Source organism: Phodopus roborovskii, unplaced genomic scaffold, assembly GCF_943737965.1.
Source record: "Phodopus roborovskii unplaced genomic scaffold, PHOROB, whole genome shotgun sequence".
NCBI classification, from domain to species: domain Eukaryota; kingdom Metazoa; phylum Chordata; class Mammalia; order Rodentia; family Cricetidae; genus Phodopus; species Phodopus roborovskii.
In genome coordinates this window covers 7,049,157-7,070,321 of record NW_026126558.1, presented here as the reverse complement: position 1 = coordinate 7,070,321, position 21,165 = coordinate 7,049,157, and the positions used below count along the sequence as shown (strand labels likewise).

At 47.0% G+C, this 21,165-nt stretch overlaps 1 protein-coding gene across 1 annotated transcript in view; it reads left to right on the top strand.

Moving 5' to 3' along the window:
* Banp (BTG3 associated nuclear protein) overlaps nucleotides 1–20,944 on the top strand; it is a 70,353-nt gene extending 49,409 nt beyond the window's left edge. Inside the window, 6 exon segments of the mRNA XM_051201855.1 lie at nucleotides 656–786; nucleotides 2,225–2,287; nucleotides 2,783–2,821; nucleotides 15,067–15,192; nucleotides 18,428–18,571; nucleotides 20,345–20,944. Of these exon segments, the coding sequence (XP_051057812.1) occupies nucleotides 656–786; nucleotides 2,225–2,287; nucleotides 2,783–2,821; nucleotides 15,067–15,192; nucleotides 18,428–18,571; nucleotides 20,345–20,416 (575 nt within the window). The 3' untranslated portion in view covers nucleotides 20,417–20,944.
* The last annotated feature ends 221 nt before the right edge of the window (nucleotides 20,945–21,165 follow it).

Sequence of the window (21,165 nt, the reverse complement as noted above, 5' to 3'; positions counted from 1 at the left end):
CTAAGAAAAGGAAAATCAAGAAAATACAAACTTAAGAGCTACATATCTAGTCCTAGGGTGAAGGCATAACTGAGTTTACAATAGAGTTGTCCTAAGTTGGAAGGCTTAAGTCTAATACCTGATATTTCTAACTAGGAAGAGAGAATAATAAATGTGATAGTCTAATCTCACCACACATGTCTAACATGCTGGAGGCCTTAGACTCAGTCTCCAGTACAGTAAGAAAATTCATTATAGTTTGTATTACAATTAAATTTAGCATACCATATATCAAACCAAATGTACCTTACTTTAATTAAACCTAGGAGATAAAATGTATTGCAGATGTAGTTTGACTACAGCATAGTCCTATGGGTCATATCTGTGGACAGACCTGCAGGAAGTTAGTAGTTTATCTAGATGTTTGTAGGAAAGAGTTTGTTGCAACAGGATCATTGAATCTGAACAATGCTTACCTCTGTCACACATCTCAATTTCCATGACTTGCTGTTGACGCTATGCAGAGGAGGGATGTGCTGATCTGAATCTAGGAACAAGGTACCTTCCCTCTTCATCAGGAATTGGGGGGGGGGGTGGAGGGACACATGAGGGACTGAGGTGACTCACTCTATATATGGGACCTGAGAATCCTAACACTTGCTCCTGTGTTCCACAGAGACCATGATGGGTACCCCTCCACCCGCCAGTGAGCTACAGCAGTCGCAGCCACAGGCTCTACACTACGCATTGGCCAATGCACAACAGGTGCAGATCCACCAGATTGGAGAGGATGGACAGGTGCAAGTAGTACGTACCTTCTTACTCACATGTCTGGGGAGGTGGGGGAGCTAGCTGGGGGATGCTGATGGCACAGGAAGAAAAAGGACACTGATAGTTTGAGGGCAGATGAAAGTCCTTCATTTAGAGAAGTAGTATGACAGCCTTGCACATGGCTGTTTGCTGCTGCTGGACAACCCAGTGATAGAAACCCCTGCAGAACCATTCACCGGTCCCTATGGTCCATCTCTTGGTCCTGTATAAATGTTGAGGACACCTATACGTATACAACCTGTTTGAAGGAATCTGTTTCTGCTTGTCTCCCTGGAAGCATATTTTTTACTTCATGATGTCAGACAGCTTTTCATAGTGGAAAGGTCTAAGCTGATGACCCTGGCTTCTGTGCAGCATTTCTTTAATGTGTGCACAGTGAATGGCATGACTCAGCCAGGGTCCTGGGTTCTGAGCTATAGGCAGCACAAAGGCTAGGCAGTCTTCTGCATACTCTGGGCAGATAGTAGGAAGTGGCAGAACAGGAAGTATGCATCCCAGAAACTGCTGGAGAGCAAGGAGCTTTGAGAGCGGCTCAGGATCATGCTAGTGCGTTTTGTCCCCTGGCTGAGGGGCTTTTTTAAAGGGAACATAGTGACTGTAAGTGGTGGGTTTTGTGGGATTTGTGTAACTGACTAGACACCAACAGGTCATTTCATCTGGTTAGTGGGGAAGTGTTAAAGCACTGGGGATAGATTCCTTTGGCATAGGTTTATATGCACAGTGAAGCAGAAGCAGCCCAACACCTGCATCAGGTTGTTTGCTATGAGATCATACTTGAGCTAAGATAGGATTTTAAAAAATAAAAAGATGTATTTTTAGTTATGCGTATGCATGTGTGTCTGTGTGTGGGGTTTGTGCATGTGAGTGCAGGTATCCACAGAGACCAGAAGAGGGCTTTACATACCCTGGGCAGCTGGGGTATTATAAGCTACCCCACATGGGCGCTGGGAACTGTACTCAGGTTTTTTGCAAGAACAAGTACTCTTAACCTCAGCCATCTCTCCAGCCCCAGATAGGATTTTGGTAGGTGTCAGACCCTGGGCTTCTGTGGAACCATATTTATTAGTGCTTACATGAGTTGTTTACATGAAGTGTTTCCACTTCAGTATAGGGCACACTAGTGATTCCTCCCATCTGCCACCCTTACTAGCGGTCCCCAGTGACTGCACATTCTTAGTTGTTAAGCAACATTTAAAAGTTCAGCAGATGGCATAAACAATGTGTTGGAACCTTTACTTAGGAGGCTGTGGGAAGAGCTCAGGCTGTGCACTTATTGCACCAAGCTGGCCAGTCCCTGCCCTCTCTTGGGCTGAGAGTAGATAAGGCATGAAATTGGCAGAGGGTGCTTGTTGTTTCCTTGGGTTTGTTTTTCTCTGATGCTTCTTGGTGTCTTCTCTTGCTGTGGATCCCACAGGGCCACCTCCACATTGCCCAGGTGCCTCAAGGGGAACAGGTGCAGATCACACAGGACAGTGAGGTGAGTCAGGTGTCACTCTGTGGGTCACAAGGCCACACACACAGTCTCATACTCAGTGTGTGGGACCTATACTATTCCAGCAGAACCTGGGGAGCTCTCTAGGAGAGTCTGCCTGGCTCAGTGGGGTGATGGGATGTTTTCAGCTGTCTTTTACAATTGGTAATGGTATAAAATGAGATCTGTGAAGGTACATTATAGACTCAGAGTGGTGAGCGTGGCCTTCTACCTATTGTGGGTCATACTTGTACATGCCTGTTTAAATAAAAAGGGAGAAAAAAGACATTTTCATTTGGGTGTAAGAATTGAGGGATCAAGTTTAAAGTTTTGTGCTTTTAATACAAGAGAAACAAAAATAGATTCAGCTTCTAATACTTGTTTTATTTTTGTGGGTTATATTGCTAAAAGGGGTTGGGCTTTTGTAGAATTAGTGGTTTCCTGGTTATTTCTGAGTAGTTTAAGGAAGTTCTCACTTTGTCTCCCTTTTTCACTGTTTAGGGTAATCTGCAGATCCATCACGTTGGCCAGGATGGACAGGTAAAATGCTCATCTATCCCCATCCATACCTTCTCACTATGCCCTGCACAAAGTCTATATTCCTCAGCATGAGACACTGGTGTGGGGTGGGGGTGGGGTTGCCTCCTGCAGGAGGGAGCTGGGATGAAGTGTTCAGGGGTGTGTACAGGTGGGGCTCTGGCCTGCTTTATGTTAGTTTTGCACCAGAGAAGAAACTCCCTCAAGTTTATTGCTTTCTGCAACTTCCCATGAAAGTGTGATGACATTTGCACAGGTAGGACAAGATAGGCTTGCTTCTTCTTGCTGTCAAATGTAAACACCTTCATGCTTCTTAGATAAGGAGAACAGTTCTTACTGAATATACCCAGAAGGACTTCTGTGCTTAGTGAAGTGTCCCAGGTCATGGGTCCCCAGGAGGGAAGTGCTCCAGGGTGGAGGGAAGCTGGGGGCAGCAGTGAGGATTTGCACTTCTGTGGCCTTTAAGTAGTTTTATGAAGGTTGGTTTTAGCTCTGGGTCACTGTGTCTAGTCAGAACAGGCTCCTGTTTGTATAATAAAGCATAAGAAGTTATAGAGACACATAGGGCTCATTCACCATACAGGGGGCTCTGCTCCTTCTTTTCCTAAATTCTCTGTGCTGGAAGAACCATGCATCTTCCCTCTGCCACCCACTTTGTGAAAGAGTCAGAGCTAAAGAGAACCCTAGTCATTCCTGCCAATCTTGGGCAGTTGGGAACAAGTTCTCATAGCCTTCCTCTTGGGGAGTGTCAGCATTATAGTTGGTTCCTTTTTCTGCTTTTTATGGCATTGTGGTTTGTGTTTGTTATATTGGTGTTTCCCCATGGGAAGGATGCACCTTTTCAAAGATAAGGAAAGCAAAGCTTGGACCTCAGTTTCTTATTGTTTTCTATAGTGAATAAAGTTCCACTTGGAATTAAAAAAAAAAAAAAAACATCAGGCTTTCCACAGTGTGAGTATGATACTCATGTTGGATTGTAGGCAGAAGTGCCTGCTTGATCCTTGGCCCTGTCTACCTAACCAGAAGGCAGAGAGCCCAGCATCTAGCCCCAAGCATGATAGCTCAGGTCACAACCATAGGCTTCTATCAGGGGCAGTGAGGCTATGAAAGAGCCAAGGCAGACATCTCTGGTTCTACCTCTGTCCCCAGTACCTCAGAAGCCTGTCACTGCTGCCAGCCATGATTCACTACCCACTCTGCTCTAAGCAGTCTCCTTGCAAGAAGCTGCAATGCTGGTCACTTTTTCCACTGAGAAGTAACTTGTACATCTCTGATTCTTTTCACATGTGAGCCCCATACTTTCTTTCTGTCCCCTGCTTCCCAGTGTCAGTGTATCTAGGACCACACATCAAAGGGCACTGCTGGCATCCTTTTCTCTCCCGCAGGCAGCTTGCCTTCTGATTGTCGTGTACAGGGTGTGCTCATGAAGCAACTGTTTTCTGCAGGCCCATTAGCCAATTGTCTTTGCTTTCTACTTATAAAGATTCTGTCCTCATTTTTATCATCTGGCCAATTCTCAAGTCTTTTCAGTAACCTTACTCAGAATGGCTTAATTTATGGTTCAAAAGGCACACATGCTCCATTTACCTTGATGTCCTCAGTGGAGCTAAAGTCCCTAGTCCTGTGCTGGGGACAGTTAGCCTTGTCACTTTTCCTGTTCCTGAGCCCTTAAGAGGATCGTGCCTGTGGATCTTGGATTCTTTATCTTGAGTTGTTCTTAGGTTTTCCTTCATCTGGTGTGAATGCCTGAAATGTTTTACTGAAGACTAACTCCATGCACTGGCTTTACAAAGCTCTAGAAACATTTATATGACTGACTTGTTTTTGTTTTTCAAGACAGGGTTTTATCCTTTGCCCTGGCTGTACTGGAACTTGCTCTGTAGACTAGACTGGCCTCAAACTCATAGAGATCTGCCTACCTCTGCCTCCTGAGTGCTGGGATTAAAGGTGTGCCCCACCACCACCTGGCTGTGACTGCCTTTTTTTGAGTTCATAAATTCACCATTATTTTGTCAGTCTGGTGTGGGAAGGTAATGGGGCTTGTTGCATCAAGACTGCAGCAGGACAAAAGGATGGCTGAGTCCCCAGAGGGAGACTGTCATAGGAGGACTTGGGCAGCAGAGATTCAGTGTTAATGAGGTCAGATTCACCTGAACTTGGCCTCTGGGGGACCGGAGCACAGCTGCTCCCAATGTATACAGCCCCTTTGGACAAGCACAGTCAGGAAGAGTCAGTCTCCAGCCCTAGACGTTCTCTGCTGCTCTTGGCCATTCTAGCCCTAGCAGTCACTGCTGTCTGCCAATTGTACTTCCCACTTCAGGTTTCTAGGCCAGTGCTACAATGGCCAGTATTCAGCATCTCTGGGCAGTAGAGGGAGGAGTCAGGGGATTCCCTGGATACTGAAATGTAAACTGCAGCAGAATCTTTTAACACATGACTTGGAGGGCCTTTGGCTGGGTTCTCAAAGCTGTGCTTTATCTTGGCTCCACATCAGGCTCCTCTGGGTGTGGCTGAGTGCTCTGAGTTTACTCTCAGAGTGCAGCACCCATATATATAGGCTAATGCACAAATCTCCCTTTAGCTTCTGGCCAGTGTGCTTTCTTGTAATGGCTTCCCATCCTTTATGTGACATTAAGTTTCAGGAGGAAGCTGACTGACATGTATATTAGAGTTAGATTTAATATGCTCACTAGTTAGTTCTAGCTACAGCCATGGGGAAGCTTGTCAGAGTAAGGTATGGGGCTGAGCCTAGGCCTCCGGTTGTTCACTGCTTTGTAGCTTTGTTTCTGATGGTTTTTGTTGAGAGTTGGCCTGAGAGACTGGCAGATTATTTAAGCTGATTGAAACTGGTGACGTCTTTCTTCTTAAGTGAAGCCAAAAGTACCATTGGAAGGTGAGTAACAAACCTTCGCCAATGCTCTTTGTAGCTGTGAGCATGCTCGGGATAGTACCATTTGGAGTGGTCTGGATAGAGTTATGGCCTGATGGAATTGGTTGGGTGGAGCTTTGGTGGGAAGGCCAAGCAGGGAAATCTAGGCCCCTCATGCAGTAGGTTATAACAGGGTAGGGCTCCAGAGTAGGGGCTGTAGGTATGACAAATGTGTTAATACAGTACTAACTTATTGTCAGAGGGATTTCAGTTTTCACAATGTCAGTGTAGTAAAGTCTTTTAATTTGTGTGGGTTGTCAGAAGATACTGGAAAATAAAAGTCCTTAAATTCCAAGAGCCATAGGATTGAAGATTATAGTACAGTGGATGGGTGCATCTGAAATGGTAAACAGTGACCTTCTTGAGGTCATGAGGACTTCTTGAGACCAGTAAACTATTGGCTATCTTGAGAAGTCCCCTGAGGACTGGCTTTGGCTTTGGTCTTAGATAATCACTTTATCCACATGCCTGAGCTCTGATGTGAGCCACTTCCTCTTGAACTTCCTCTCTGTGGGCTGTTCACATTGACAGCTGGTACCTGGGGCAGCTACCCAGGAAGGGTGGTTTAGTTCTATAGTGGATAGCAGTGTGCCTAGACAGGGGTGATGTGCCTTTGAAGTTGCTTGTGTTTGGGTTTCCATTCTCAGTGAGAGTGATTTCACACATGACTTCCAGGGTCTTTCTCTCATGGATGTGTGCAGTCAGACTAGCTCTTCAAGGCAGCATGGGCTTCTGTAGCTTTAGTAGTGTTCACTTTCTTTTTTGTCCCCCTTCACATTTTAGCTCTTGAATACTGGTTATGACACACCACACATATTGTGAACCACAATGTGTAATAGATGACTATTGTTGTCAGCTTAGTCTAGTGGTCTAAGATATTCCAGTTTTCCAGACAAATGACATTTGTGCTATAAATACCAATATATTTTCCATCATTTTAATAAGTCAGAAGATAGCTCTTGAATTATATTAGAACCCTTTTTAAACATTGTTGGGCCTGGCTAAGTGCCCTTGCTGCTTTGCAGAGGAGCTGGGTTTAGTTCCCAGCTTCTACATCAGGTGGCTGGCTTACAGTTGCCTATAACTACATTACTAGGGGAACTGATGCCCACTTCTGGTCTCTGGGCACCTGTATTCATATGTTCATACCCACATATAGGTACGTAATTTTTAAAAAATTAAAAACGAACTTTATAACAACTTTATGTGTGCTAGGCCTAGTGGCACAGACTTCTCTCTAATTGCAGATAGGCAGGAATACTGCCAATGGTTTCATTCTCAAACTTGTAAACATCTATCAAGTACCTGCATCTAGCTGACCAAACAAACTTCAGGTGCCTTGTTCAGCCATCTCCACAGCTCCATGTCCTCTGGGGCAGCAGGATGGGGGTGGCTGGATGCTTCCAGACAGAGGCTTGTATGAATTGGACAGATGTAGTTGGTTTTTCTTCGGGCCACCACCTTACAAACAATGGCTTGGAGACTTACTATGAAAGCTCAGCTTTAGCTTAGTCTCACTAGATCTTAGAACTTAAATTAACCCATTTATATTTATCACGTGACATTACTTCTCTTCCATCTTGCACATCCTGTTTCCTCTCCATGTCTCCTGGATTCTCCTGCCTGCCTAGATTAATTTCTCCCTCCCTCCCTCCCTCCCTCCCTCCCTCCCTCCCTCCCTCCCTCCCTCCCTCCCTCCCTCCCTCCTGTCTAGCTATTGACTATTCAGGTTTTTATTACACCGGTCACAGCAATATACCTTCACACAGTGTACAAATACCCCACAACAGATGGACTTCTGGCCAAGTGTGCCAGAGACCTGTTGTTGAGTTGTACCCGGGCAGTGAAAAGGAAGTTTCAGGCTCACATGTTACTCTGGGCTCTTGTTTTTGTTCCTGGGGACTTTCTTGGTACTGTGTCTCATAGCTTGTGACACAGAAGTGCCTTTGAAGTCAGGCAGAGTCCCATGAGAAATTGGACACAGTTTGTGGCTGGAAAGTATGTTGTGACTTTTTTTTTTAAAGATAACTTGGAGGAATGCTCACTCATGTTTGTGGTTTCAGCCTCTGGTCACTGGAGCTGGGGCACTTCAAGGGGCTGTGCTAGTTGTATAAGGCAATGCAGATTCAAAACAGCCCAAACATACCCAAGGACAATCACATTGCTACCATCCCCTGTTCCCATCTATATCCCACATTCCATAAGGCAAAGGCAGACCTTGGAATCACAGAATCATTTTTGATTGATTTTTATCATTTTTCTAGTGATAAAACACTTTCTGTTTTTTGTTTTTTCTGAAACAGGGTTTCTTGGTGTATGTAGCTCCAGCTGTCCTGGAACTTGCTTTATAGACTGTCTTGCTTTATATTCTGTCTGGTCTGAAACTCATAGAGATCTACCTGCCTCTGCCCCTCAAGTGCTAGGATTAAAAGCCTTTGCTACCATGTCTGGCTTCATTTTGTGTTTTTCATTTTGAGACAGGGTCTCACTAAGTTGCACGGGCTGGCCCTGAATTCATTCTTTAGCTTAGGACTTGATTTAACATGTAGTTCAGAAAGGCCTTGAGCCTGGGACCCTCCTGACCCAGCCTCCTAAATAGTTGGAGTTATAGGCCTACACCAACAGGTCTGGTTGTCCATAGATTTCAAGTTGTAAATTTAGGTTACAGTGATAATAAGAGCATGGCACCATCGAGAGGGGAGAGCAGTAACAATGTCACAAAAGTAGTGAATACTGAATTCTCACAGGTCTAGGGGCAGAGCCAGTGGCTGCTGGGCTGGTACCTGGGTGCCACATGATGAGTTGGAGCAGGTCAGCTCCCAAACACTGGTTTTTTGCAATACCATCTCCTTTGGGGGTATTCTCAACAGGCCCCCTCCAGAGAGCTGGGAAGCATGTTGTGGGGAAAGGCTAACCATCAGCAGGTGTCCTAGCCTTAAGGCTGTTTTCTTTCATAAGAAATGCTGAAGGAAAAATTCAGTGTAAATAGTTTCCTTGTTTGGGGTCCTGTGACATTTTTGCACTTCTTGGTGGCATGATCTAACATTCTCCTTGCTCTTTTCTAACAAACCTGTCATGGGCAAGTGGTGGTTTCAACCATGGAGGACAGCAGGGTGGGACACTGCCTTAAAGGCCTCCTCTGTTCATTTGGTTTTATTGGCCTTATGAACTTGGACAAACGAGTCAGTGTCCTGGGCTGTGTTTCCTAACAGGCAGAATGCAGCTTGGAATAACAAACAAGGTAACATTTGTGCCAAGTACCCAGAGCCCTGGCTGGCGCCAACCTAGGTAGCCCCAGGTGCTATTGGACTGGGGTACCCGGCTCTTTGCCTGCCTCCCACACTAGCGTATTCTAGTGTCTCTCCTGTCCCAGGCATCCTGATTCTTTCTGTTTTGGTTGGGCTGACTGAAAGGGCTGTGAAATCCTCTGATATTTGAGATACTCCACATAGCCGAAGAAACAGGCACTATGGTCTTAGGCTCTGGCTCACCCCCCTCCCCAGCTGGGCACTCTTCCTGTGTGTTTTCATATAGCTCCTTCCAGCTCCAATATCCGTCATTCACTCAGTACCCATTCCTCTCACCCACTCTGTTGCCACCTCCTGCCAGCCTTGGGCAGGAGGGAAGCATGTACATGGCTTCCTCAGTGGGTGACTCTATAGCTGGAAAGCTTATATCCCTGGAATGGCTCTGTTCTGAAGTGCAGCCACAGTGAAGAAGGAGCCTTCCTTGTGCTGGGTCTTTCTTCCAGTGCCCAGTGTTACCATGAGAACAAGGACACCTGTGCATCAGGACATCAGGACACAGGCTCTCTCCTTTTGCCCTGATCCACTCTTGGTAGTGCTTTTTTGATTTTTGTTTTTGTTTTTCTTTCCTCTCTCGCAGTTTCTCTACACCCGAAGCAGTCTATTTGCTGATGTTTTGAATTCAGTTAAGTCAAAGTGGCTTCTTGGTGACGTCATGACTTAGCATAAAGACTGACTGCCATCAGGTGTTTAGAAGCTTTTGGTTTTCCAAGTGACTGTGTTTGAGAACAGCCACTGTGCCTCAGTGGGAACACAGTTGCTGTTTCCCAGTTCAGGGCCAGGGCCTCTGAGGTGGGGGTGAGAGGTATTGCTGTGCTTCTCAAGAAGTATGTCAAGGCCGGTCAGTTTCTCATCCTCCCCTGCTTCTCACTTTTCTCTCTAATCTGGGGTCAGAGTTAGAGTCTGAAGACTGAGTGCTGTGCTCCATGCTAGCAGAGCCCTGGGGCACAGGACTCTGAAAAATGCTTGACTTTAGGAGGCTTGAGCCGCATCATGGGTTTGTGGGTCAGGTGGAAAACGGTGGGCCTGGCAGCACTCAAACTACAAGTAAAACAAGGGTGAGCAGCTAGAGTGCCCCGGCCCGCCCTATCTTGTCAGCCAAATGGGTCATGCTCTAGTGTGTGTGTGTATGGAGGACTTATTGTTGATGGGAATGTGAAGCTCTTTCCTCCATACCTACTCAGGCTACCTGAAGAGCCCACTCTGCCCAATATAGAACTAGAATTTGGCTTTGTAAGCCACCATTGACTGTATATTTTGGGTTCTGATGACTCATTTACATTAAGTTACTGTAAATTTCTACTGACATTCAGAAATTTTTGCAGGGACCCAGCACCCACCTTTGTCACTCTTGTTAGGAAGGGGCCATCCCATAGAGACTATGGAAAGGACTCAGGGAGCAGTTAGGGGAGACCATTGGTGGCTCCTTTGAAGGGCAGTGAGCTGGTCCAAAGCAGCTACAGGAGAGGACAGGGGCTTCCAGAAGCCTCAGGGTATTCTGGGAAATTCTTACCGGGAACTCAAGTGACAGACTTTTGTGTTTGGGGATTTGGATCCCCAGGCCCCTGTTTTCTACTTGGATTTTAGAGCCACCCCCCAAAAACAAACAAACAAACAAACAAACAAACAAACAAACAAAAAAAAGCCCCATCCAGTGTCCTGGAGGCTAGCGATATCCAGAAGAGGCCAGGCCGCCTTTACAGAAGTGTGCAGAGGAGGCCAGGCCCCCTATACAGAGGCTCTTCAGCAGAGCCCAGGCCGCCTGTATAGAAGTGTGCAGAAGAGGCCAGGATGCTTCCATTACTTTTGGAGGCTCTAGAGAAGTTTCCTACCAGTTGCATTAGGTCCTTGGTAGTCCTTGTGGTCACATTGTTTCAGATAGCACCTATTGTTACATGGCCTTCTAGAATTAGCCTGTGTGTAGATGTCCCTACCTTTGGAGAGATACATGTTCTTATGTTAGAACCTGTCTTTATCCACTAGGGCCTTATTTCTAAGTGAGGTCATACTAAGAAAGGGAGGTTCATCAAACTTGAGAAGGGATATAGTCCAGTACACAGGACCCACTCTCCCTGCTCCATCTCACATTGGTAGCATGCTTTCCAGCTTCCTGTACCTTAAACACCCACAGTTCAGGACTCTGTAGCTAAGCTCTGTGTTCAAAGCCCACTTTCTGTCAAGGAGAGCTCTGTACTGGAGGAGTGGATAGTCTGCAGATTGGGAGCGTCTCAGGTGGCCTGCATGTGATCACTGCACCACTGTTGTCTCATTGCCCAGGTTCTCTCCTTGCTTTGTGTGCAAGGATCTGGAGATGAAATGGTAGGAAAAATCACCTGCAACCAGGGGCACTAGAGTATGGTCTGGTAAACAATTGCATAGCCCCTGGACCCACTTACGTCATGAGGACCTAAGTCTGAATATCTAGTGCACATGTAAAACCTGGGCATAGCTATGTGTGTTGGGAACCCCAGCGTTGGAGGCAGAGACAGGCAAATTCAGGGAGGAAAGCAGCAAGATTCATGTCTGGTCTCAGTGGAGGGAGACAAAAGCAATGGAGGAAGATCTCTGACAGTGTCCCCTGGCCTCACCATGTGTGCCACCACTCTTCCTCCTTCCTTGTAAACACATGCATACAGTGCAGACCCCCCCCAATCACACACACACACACACACACACACACACACAATGGAATTCGAGGACATGTGTTCAGTAAAATTCTTTAAAGGGCCCCAAGAATCTGTAGTTTAGCTGAGTTTGTACAAATGCCTTTAATCCCAGCACATCTGCCCAGGCGAGTCAGGGCTGCATGACTGTACTGCTAGTTTTATGCCAACTGAACACAAGCTAAAGTCATCAGAGAGTAGGGAACCTCAATTAAGACTCGGGGGAGGGAGTGAGAGGAGAGGAGGGAAGGGCAGCTACTTAAAATTAATAATTAAAAAATTAAAAGAAAAAAAGAAAGTTCCTCTGTAAGATTAGGCTATAGATAAGCCTATAGGGCATTTCCTTAATTAGGGCCCAGCCCATTGTAGGTGGTGTGTAGGTGGTGCTGCCCTTAGACTAGTGGTCCTGGCTTCTATGAAAAAGCAGGCTGAACAAGCCAGAGAAGGCAAACCAGTAGCAACACTCCTCTATGTCCTCTGCATCAGTTCCTGCTTCCAGGTTCCAGCCCTGTTTGAGTTTCTGCCCTGACTTCCTACACACACACACACACACACACACACACACACACACACACACACACACACACACACACACACACACACACACACACACACACACACACACACACACACACACACACACACACACACACACACACACACACACACACACACACACACACACACACACACACACACACACACACACACACACACACACACACGGGCCAACAAGGCATAATAAATTTGACTTGTCATGAGAATATGTGCATGAATGATAAGTTTGTGGATGGTTGCTGTCTGGGCCAGGCATTGGTTGAATAGTTGTCTTTCTAGCACCTCACTGTTTTGGAGAAAGCTACCCTTTGATGTTGGGGAAAGACCCTTGTTTGGATGGATCAAGTGAGTAAGAGAAACAAGTTGAAGCTTCTTGGCTTTTCCTGCAGCTGTGGCCAGGCTGGCCACACACTAATCAACACAAGTGAGTGTCTGCCCTGGCACAATTGTTTCCCTTTGTTTTATTTTGGTTTTGCTTCCTAGTAGATTCTTGGTGGGACTCAGTTTCATATGCAGATACTGCTGAAAGGTCCTGGGGCTTCTTGCATTTATTTTAGGGTTTGCACCAGTTTTGCATTATCTCAGTTGGGTTTTAAGTAGAGCTTCAGAATTGACAGTGGATGGAGGAAAACCAGATGGTGTGTGCTCCAAAGCACAGTGCTCCCAGGTTTCTGAGTGCCCTGCTCCAAACTCTTGCCCTCTGCCACTTTTTCATATGTCTGAAAAATTGGCAGCGTTTCAAAAATGTGTTAGGGGAGTTGCTACTAATGAAGCTGAGACTGTAGCACATGCTTGTTCCTGTCCCTGTCTTTGTCTTGTCAGTGCTTCAGTGCTGTGCTACCCCTTGGGAAGTTCACTGGAGGTCATCTGCAGGCTAGCTGGAGTTGGCTACCTGGAGGTGATGGGTGTGGCTATTGGCTTGGGTGCCAGCACTCACTTCACTACTGTCAGACATTTCCACATTCCAGAGCCTGTTTGGAGAACCTGCACATCAGGGCTCTGTTCCAGATGCAAAGTAAGCAGGAAGGGTGAAGGAACTGAAAGTTCATTATTGGGAGATAAGTGGAAACTTGCCCCTGTGTGCCACGCATAGGGGCCTACATTGCTGTATTCCTTTTGTAGCTGAGGGCTCATGTCAGCCAGACTCTTGCCAATTGCAGCAGGGATCTCCCAAACAGACTGAGTAGTTGGTCTTCTTGGGCAGCCAAAATGTACCCTAGACACCCAACACAAGCTGGGATTTGACTTTTTTCGGATTTTATCCACCACCAACTTAACATTAAAGCCAAACCTCAACTTGCATTATTCTCTCAAAGCACTGCCAGGACATTCCAGAGACCAGGATGTGGTTGACTTAGAGAGTGTAGCGGGCCTTCCTGTGCTTACTGCAGTACACCTGTACTACTCTTGCACAGTGCTGTGACAGGTAACTCTAAACAAGGCAGAGCACATGCAGCACATATTTCCAGCGTTAGTAGTAGATACCTGCTGGGTGCTTGAGTTAGTCACAGAGCAAGTGTTCTAGTGTTGCTGGGACCTTCCTCAGTCTTGTTTGTAAAGATAGATGCCAGATGTCATCTTCCTTGCCCTGGCAACTCTCCTGGGCTACAGTGTTTCAAAGAAGTTCTTGGGGTGAACAGCCCATGCCCACCCAGTTGGTTCTTCCTGCATGAGTCCTCCTCATGGCTGTCCTCCTTCACCCGGAGGAGCATTTTCAGTGAAACCATACTTGGGTTGTTATGGTCTCATACAGCTCTGGCTGACCTCCAACTTACTTAAATAGCCAAGACTGGTTTTGAACTCCTTATCTCTTGCTTCTCCCTATCAAGTGTTAGGATTATTTGCCATCATGCTAATAACGCTAGAAGGTGGCTTGTTTTGGTAACTTCCTGGGAGGTGCCTTGGAGCTTTCCCTCCTCTGGTACTGGAGGCAGGTTTGGGAATGGCCCATACAACAAAACAGGTACATGTCTGTTCCTGTTGGTAGAGAACTAGTCACTAGGATGATGAGTCTTAGAAGTGTGGACCAGAGACACACAGGGGCAGGCCCAGGAAGCATGGCCAGAACTGGACAGTTGAGGTATGGCCAGGCCTTCCCAGGCAAGTGCCCTTCCTGTGATCATGGTGATGGATGGCACCCTTGACATGAATGTTGATCTTCACGTTTCTTCTCACAGAAGCCAGACAAAGTGAGAGAGCACCAGTTCTTCCACACAGTTGAAATGGACTTTGTCAGATCCCATAGCCAGGGTCCAGGCCTAGTAGCTCTAGTCTTTGAAAGCCATGACTTTCTTCTAAGCTTTGGCCAGATGAGAATCTTGTTTCCATTCGTTGATTGATTGGTCAAGTTACACCTTTGTGTTAACATTGCAAATTCAGGTTTTCTTACAGGTTTTCATATAGAAAGTGGTTTTACTGGCAATACTGGCAGGCAGCACTGTTGGGGCGCTGAGCAGGGAGAGTGCTGCTTTGCTGCAGTCAGCACAGGCAGAGCTTTATGGGAAACAGGTTCCATGATTGCAGAAGTTTTCTTAAAAGCAGCTACAGTTACTTTAAACTCATTATGAGGGAATCTTGTTAAAATGTAACATGATTGGGAAATTGTGGTTATGTTACAAATCCTGACTTGGGGTTTCTAAGGGCAGCCTGGCTTCTGAGTTCCCAGGAGATAGCAAACCAGGTAGCCACGGTGTGCCAGCACCTCCCCCTTTTCCTATCTCTTCCCCACAAGGTGGGATCTGTTGCTTGACATGTCACTGCCAAGCCTATAGCCCCCATTCTGATCTCTTCCAGTCGTGGGGCCTGTGCCAGAATCCCATTCCTGTCAGCGGTGACTCAGTGGCCCAGGCTAATCCCTCCCAGCTTTGGCCTCTGGGAGGAGACACACTTGATCTGCCTGCTGGAAATGAGATGATCCAGGTTTGTAAGTGTTTCTTGTTGGGAGATGTGGGTGGCCTGACCAGTGTTTTCTAGGGACTAAGAGAAGAAGGGTCAGGTTAAAGACCTGGACAGCAGGCAGGGCCTGCTTGCCACATAGGTATATGGCCCTTTGAGAACCTACAGCAAGTTAGACGATGCCACACATTGTGAGCCTAGGCTTACTTACAGAAGCTGCCACATAACTGGTATTGCTCATGTTGGTATATCCACCGAGGCCTGAGGATAAGAGCTTGCTTTGGTAGCCAGAAACACCAGAGACACCATAGGAGGAAAGCATGTTAGGGGTTTAGCAGAGCTAATGAGGTATCTATGAACAGGTATGTGCCTTATGTGTACATGCATGCATGTATACACATGTATGACCATATGTGTCTGAAGACTATTAATGGCATATGAAAGCATATGGTTTGATGACTGACTAGGAAGACAGACCCAGCTGAGGAGCTCAGAGACACCCCCCCCCCCCCACCAGCTTTTTATCCATGGAGGCAGGATCATTCTCTGTTGCAGCAGTTCTAGTACTGATGTCCTTTCCTTCTGGAGCATGGTTTTAGTGGGATGCAGGGTTGGCATGGGAGCATGTGGGACCTACTGAGATCCACAAGAGCTGCTGAGTGGGGAGGGCAGGAGGTACTATGGGTGAGTAAATGAAGGAGAAGTCCCACGCTATGTTGGCTGACCGAGAGATGGCAAGGACAACTCACACAGTGGGAGGGTCTGGAAGAGCCAAAGTTCCAACCCAGTACTACCGAAAGCTGTCCCCAAAACAAGAGCTCCATCTGCTCTAAATGTAAAATTCTTGCTTTTGTTTTAAGTTGAACTGCTTGGTCATATGAAGCAAAGCACAATGCCTAGACAAATGTAGTTTTGAGCAAAAATAATGGACCTGACTACAAGTCAGAGTGAAAGGAGGAAGCCTGCCAATGACTTGAAAAAAGCCAGGTCATTTTACTCTATTCAGGCTTCCCCCTGAAAGGGGACAAGCTTTGTCTAAAACAAGGTGTGTTTACTGTCAGCCAGCTATTGGGCAACTTAGCATCTGTTGGCTTGGCTTTGCTCTGGAGAGGGAAGGAGTGGCCAGTAGCATTGTGCAGTAGCTGTGCCAGAGCAGGGTGTGTGAGGTAGTGGTAATGCTGAGGTATTTTGGGGTAGAAATACCAGGCAGATATTTATGTTGAGTTTTGAACTTGCCTGGAAACCAATTACACAGATATGTACTTGCACACTCCTTTTCCTTAACTTGAACTTGAGCACCTGAATAAGGGTAATGACCAGCTTTCCCCTGATTTTGCACAGCCTATTGTCTGCCACTGTGGCCCAAGGGTTGGCTGACCAGGATTTGTGGCTCCTATGAGGCCAAGGAGACTGTCCTCTTATCCCCACATGTTGACATCAAGACAAGCAGAAACAGGTCCAGAGAGGTGGGTCATGAGGGCCAGTTATGTGCAGAGACAGGCTAGACATTAGGTTCACTATTTGTGTTGTCTCTTGGCTCCCCTCTGAGCTGAGTTTGTCAGGGCCTCCATAGGTGAACAGAATCTAACTGGAAGTAAGGTTGACCCAGCGGCCACTGTGTTCTCTAAGGAAGAGGTTGGCCAGTTTCCAAAGGAATACTTGTTGTCGGCCCCTTATGAAAGATACTTCGTGACACTACCACGATGACATCAAGCATGGGTCTGCTAGCATTCATATCCCCAAGTAGTTGTCTCACTTTTTTCTCAGTTATTCAAAAACATTAAAAAGGGCTTTCAAGTCATTAAAGAATATTTTCCTACTGCCTGCAAAACTTAGTCTATTTTGGTTTGGCAGACCCTCATTAGTATAAAAGACACTGTTCTTACTTGGAGTGTGTCCTTTAAAAAGGCACATGTTATGTATCTGACAGACAGGCCAGCACTATTTACAAGTACAGCTCTTCTTAGCAGTTCCCTGGTGAGTTTGTACTGCTGTCTCTGGTTGTGGGGAACCATGTCACATGCTGTGTTCTTTATATCACAGGATGAGTGCCATCTTGCCAAAGGTGTCTTTGATATGGGCAATTCTGTTCATTGTTGGATTCCATGTCTGGGACTCCTGGCCTTCCCTCCTAGAATAGTACACAGTCCTAATAAAGGGCACCTTAGTTCCTGGCAACTATGAGTAACCAGACAAGAGACTCTGTATTGCCTGCCTAGAGCCACCTGACCAGTTGTGTAAGCACCAAGTGGACTTTGTGGGAAGTAAGCCAGTAGGAAGGCTAACCAGAGGAGGGGTCACCCCAGACCTATCCCCCTCCTCCCGATCCATTCTGAGGCAGGGCCTTGGTCAAGCAGGGTCAGAATGATGGGCACAGCTAAAAAGGCCTGAAGGTTATGTTCTATAGTGACTTTGCTTCTGGGTGTCATTACCTCTTTGGTCACACCCTCCCCTAGGAACCTGTTCACTCCTCCAGTCTCCCTGCCATAGTGTAGCTCTTCTTTTTTCTTTGTGTGTGTGTGTGTGTGTGTGTGTGTGTGTGCGCGCGCGCGCGCGCACGCTTGCGTGTTTGCATTTGCTTGCTTGCTGTGTGCCTGTGCTGTGTCTGTGTTTGCACGTGCAGAGGTGGATGTTGATGTCCTCATCTATCATCAACTTATTTTTTCTGAGATGAGGTTTTTCACTGAATCGGGAGCATACTGTGTTGGCTGGGCTGGCTGGTGAGTTAGCTCCAGCAGTCTTTCTGTTGGGGCTTCAGACATACACAGCTATTCCTGACTTGTGTGTGGATGTTGACTATCCAAACTCAATCCCTCATGCTTGCATACAAGCAGTGTACCCACTGAGCATCTCTGCAGTTTTCCCTCTCCTTGTTTTCCTATCTAAAGCTACTGATTCCCTTTGGGCTCTGCTCAGGGGGTTGTTAAACTCTCCTGCTATGTCTTCAGTGTGCCTGTGCAGTTTTCTTTGGTTAGCTCTTTCCAAGTTCTAGCTTATTTGTTCTTACACGGGCTTTAATAGACTAATGTCTATTTAATAGACTAATGTCTAACAAGGATATTTGCAGAGGGCTATATGTGGATGTGGCAAATTCCGTGGCAGTCAAAAACTCAATACTCACTTAACCAGGTGTCTCTCTGCAGTGGGAAGTGAGGCTACATTGCACTTAAATCTGCTGTGGGCCGGGGGCCTCCTGCTGCTTCTGGACCAGGAGAGGATGGGGGTCCACTGACCAGCCTGACTTTGTCCCCAACCCCAGGTACTGCAGGGTGCTCAACTCATAGCTGTGGCCTCTTCGGACCCTGCTGCTACAGGAGTAGATGGGTCACCTCTCCAGGGCAGTGACATTCAGGTTCAGTACGTCCAGCTGGCACCTGTGAGTGACCACACAGCTACAGCACAGGTGAGTCCTTTGTCCCTCCCAGGCTCAGTCCCACCAGCCTCCCTAGTAGATAGGAACTCTGGGCTGTGTCTGACATTCCTCTAGAGGTAGGAACCCTTGTAGAGAGGCACACAGGTGCAGTTCAGGCATGGGTCTTTTGTTAACTCTTAACTCCTGAAGTGATGATGTGAGGGCAGTTCTGGCAGTTTGCAATTTGAGCTGTACTTGAGATGCTGTCTGGAAATGTTTATCTAGATCTGAAACTAGACCAAAGCTCTGCCCTGCCCCCACTTTCCTCAGAGCCACTCTTGGAGGGTGCCCAGAGTCAGGGCCTCTGTTTGCTGAGAACTCAGTCATCTGCCAGGCAGACCATCCATCCCACTGGCCAGGGCTCATGTGGTCTTAGCCCAACCAAGGTAGGTGACAGTGGTAGAGAGGCAGAAGGTTCAAGACATCTGAGTCCGCCTCAAGTGGACACGTCTCCTACCTCCCTGTGTATACCTCTAGCTGGCTCTGGTAAGAGCTCCTTCCTTGTGCTGTGGGCCTGGGACAGTGAGCAGTGCAGGTTCTAACCTGAGAGCCTGAGAGCCAGCCCTCCGCCTTAGGCTGGTCATGATTCCCCCAGGGGCTGTTGAGGCCTATCTGCCTCAGGAATTGGAAAGGCTTATGGAGCTGCCAGGCCAGGTGCCCTAGGAGACAGCACTGAGAGCTGTGTTCCCTAAAGGCCTAGTAATGACTCTTCCAGGTTCTCAGGGAAGGAACTTGGGCTGAGGTGAACGCCTCCCAATCTTTAGGTCTTAGCCAGCCATAATACCCGTCCAGCCTCAGAAGGCTACTCCCTTTAGCTTGTCATATAGCTGCCCTCTTGATCTCACTTTTGCGAACTTTTGATAAAACCCAGGGCCTTATTTCTGCATGCTGAGCGGAGCTTCATAGAAAGCACCTGCAGTCCACATCCTTCCACCTGAACTGTAATCCTCTTCCCACCCCACCTTTTTTTTTTTTTTTTTTTTTTTTTTTTTAAGTGAGCTAGACACAGCCTCAGCCATGTCATCCCCATTATTGAGAGAGGAACAAGTCACTTTTTTTTCATACCCCCCCCCCCTGCAAAGACAGGATCTTACTATGTAGCTTTGACTTTCCTGGATCTCACTGTGTAGACCAGGCTGGCCTTGAACTCACAGAGATACTCTGCCTTTTCCTCCCTTCTTAAAGCAAAGACTTAGGTGTACAGTAAGAGCTGTCAGGTGCCAGTACTGTGGAGATGTGGCTATTGAGACTTCTGCCTCATGTGGTGCAGGCCCTGTTGCTGACTCAGCACCAAAACCCTGGTAGCTTATCTTTTAGTGCCCCTTCAGTACAGCTGAGATGGAAGATCAATGAATGACTCGTTCAAAGGTTGCAAGTTTGCACCTTCAAACAGTGACTGCATAGTCTTTCTAATGTATATCCCTGATAGGCACCATGTTTTTAACTGTCCCAAAATGCTACTTTAAAACACTGGGGCAGTTTCTGTAGAAGTCAGTGTGATCCTGAGATTCTAGGCAAATGTGTCAGGTTAAGAACATGCATGGCTAATCTGAGTTGTTTCTCAGGGCACCCTGAAGTAAGGATGGAGAGTTTGCAGCATTATGGCCCAAGTTCTCCTGGGCAAGTGTGAGGTCTGCTTGTTTCCCACCAGGTCAGGGTGGCCTGAGCTTCTGAGACTTGCATGTGAAAGTTGTGGTGGCTTGCTGACACAAATGTGCTGCTGTGTTTTTGTAGAACAGCTTTCTTTTCTCCCCCACCTTGCAGACGGCTGAAGCGTTGCAGCCCACTCTGCAGCCTGAAATGCAGCTTGAGCATGGAGCCATCCAGATCCAGTGAGACCAGACATTGTAGGAGAACCACACCACAGCTGCTCACTGACACTGCCCTGTGTCCTGCTCTCCTGATTCAGCAGGGCAACTGTGGGTTCTGCAGGGCACACGAGAGTTCCTCCCCTTGGGGAAGAGTCCTGGCCACCCCCTGCTGGAAGGAGCCTCAGGATTGAATTCCATTGCTGGTCTCCGGAGGAGAAGCATAGTGCAGAGCGTGTTGAGTACATTCAGAAAAACAAGAACTACAATATTTTGTTTAAACAGCTTTTTTTAAATTTGCTATGGTGTTTATAACAAAAAAGAAAAAAAAAAAAAAAAAAAACAAAAAAAACCCCAAAAAACAAAAACCCCAAACCACACATAACAGAAACACAACTGTGGAGTAGCAGAAGCTTTGGCCGTGTGCTCCCTTCAGGGTCCTGACATAGGTGTTGGAGACAGCTAACGATGCTGGAGCATTGCGGACCCGCTGCTAGGGGAAGTGCTCCACAGTGTAATTATGCATTTCTAATGAAATAAAGTGTATTTATGGCCACAGAGGCTCAGTGTTGTTGCACCATGAGAGGACTTCCCCAGGTTACCCGGTCCCAGGATGAGTGCTGGGATGCATAGTCATTTCCAGGTCCATGCTACCATGGAATTCCTGCTCTGGCCCTTACTGCTAGGGGAGTGTGAGCTGTGGGTACCCTTGGGGGCATCTGGCTTACATTTCATCATGGTGGAGCTCTCAAAGGCAAGGTCACTCCAGACCATCTT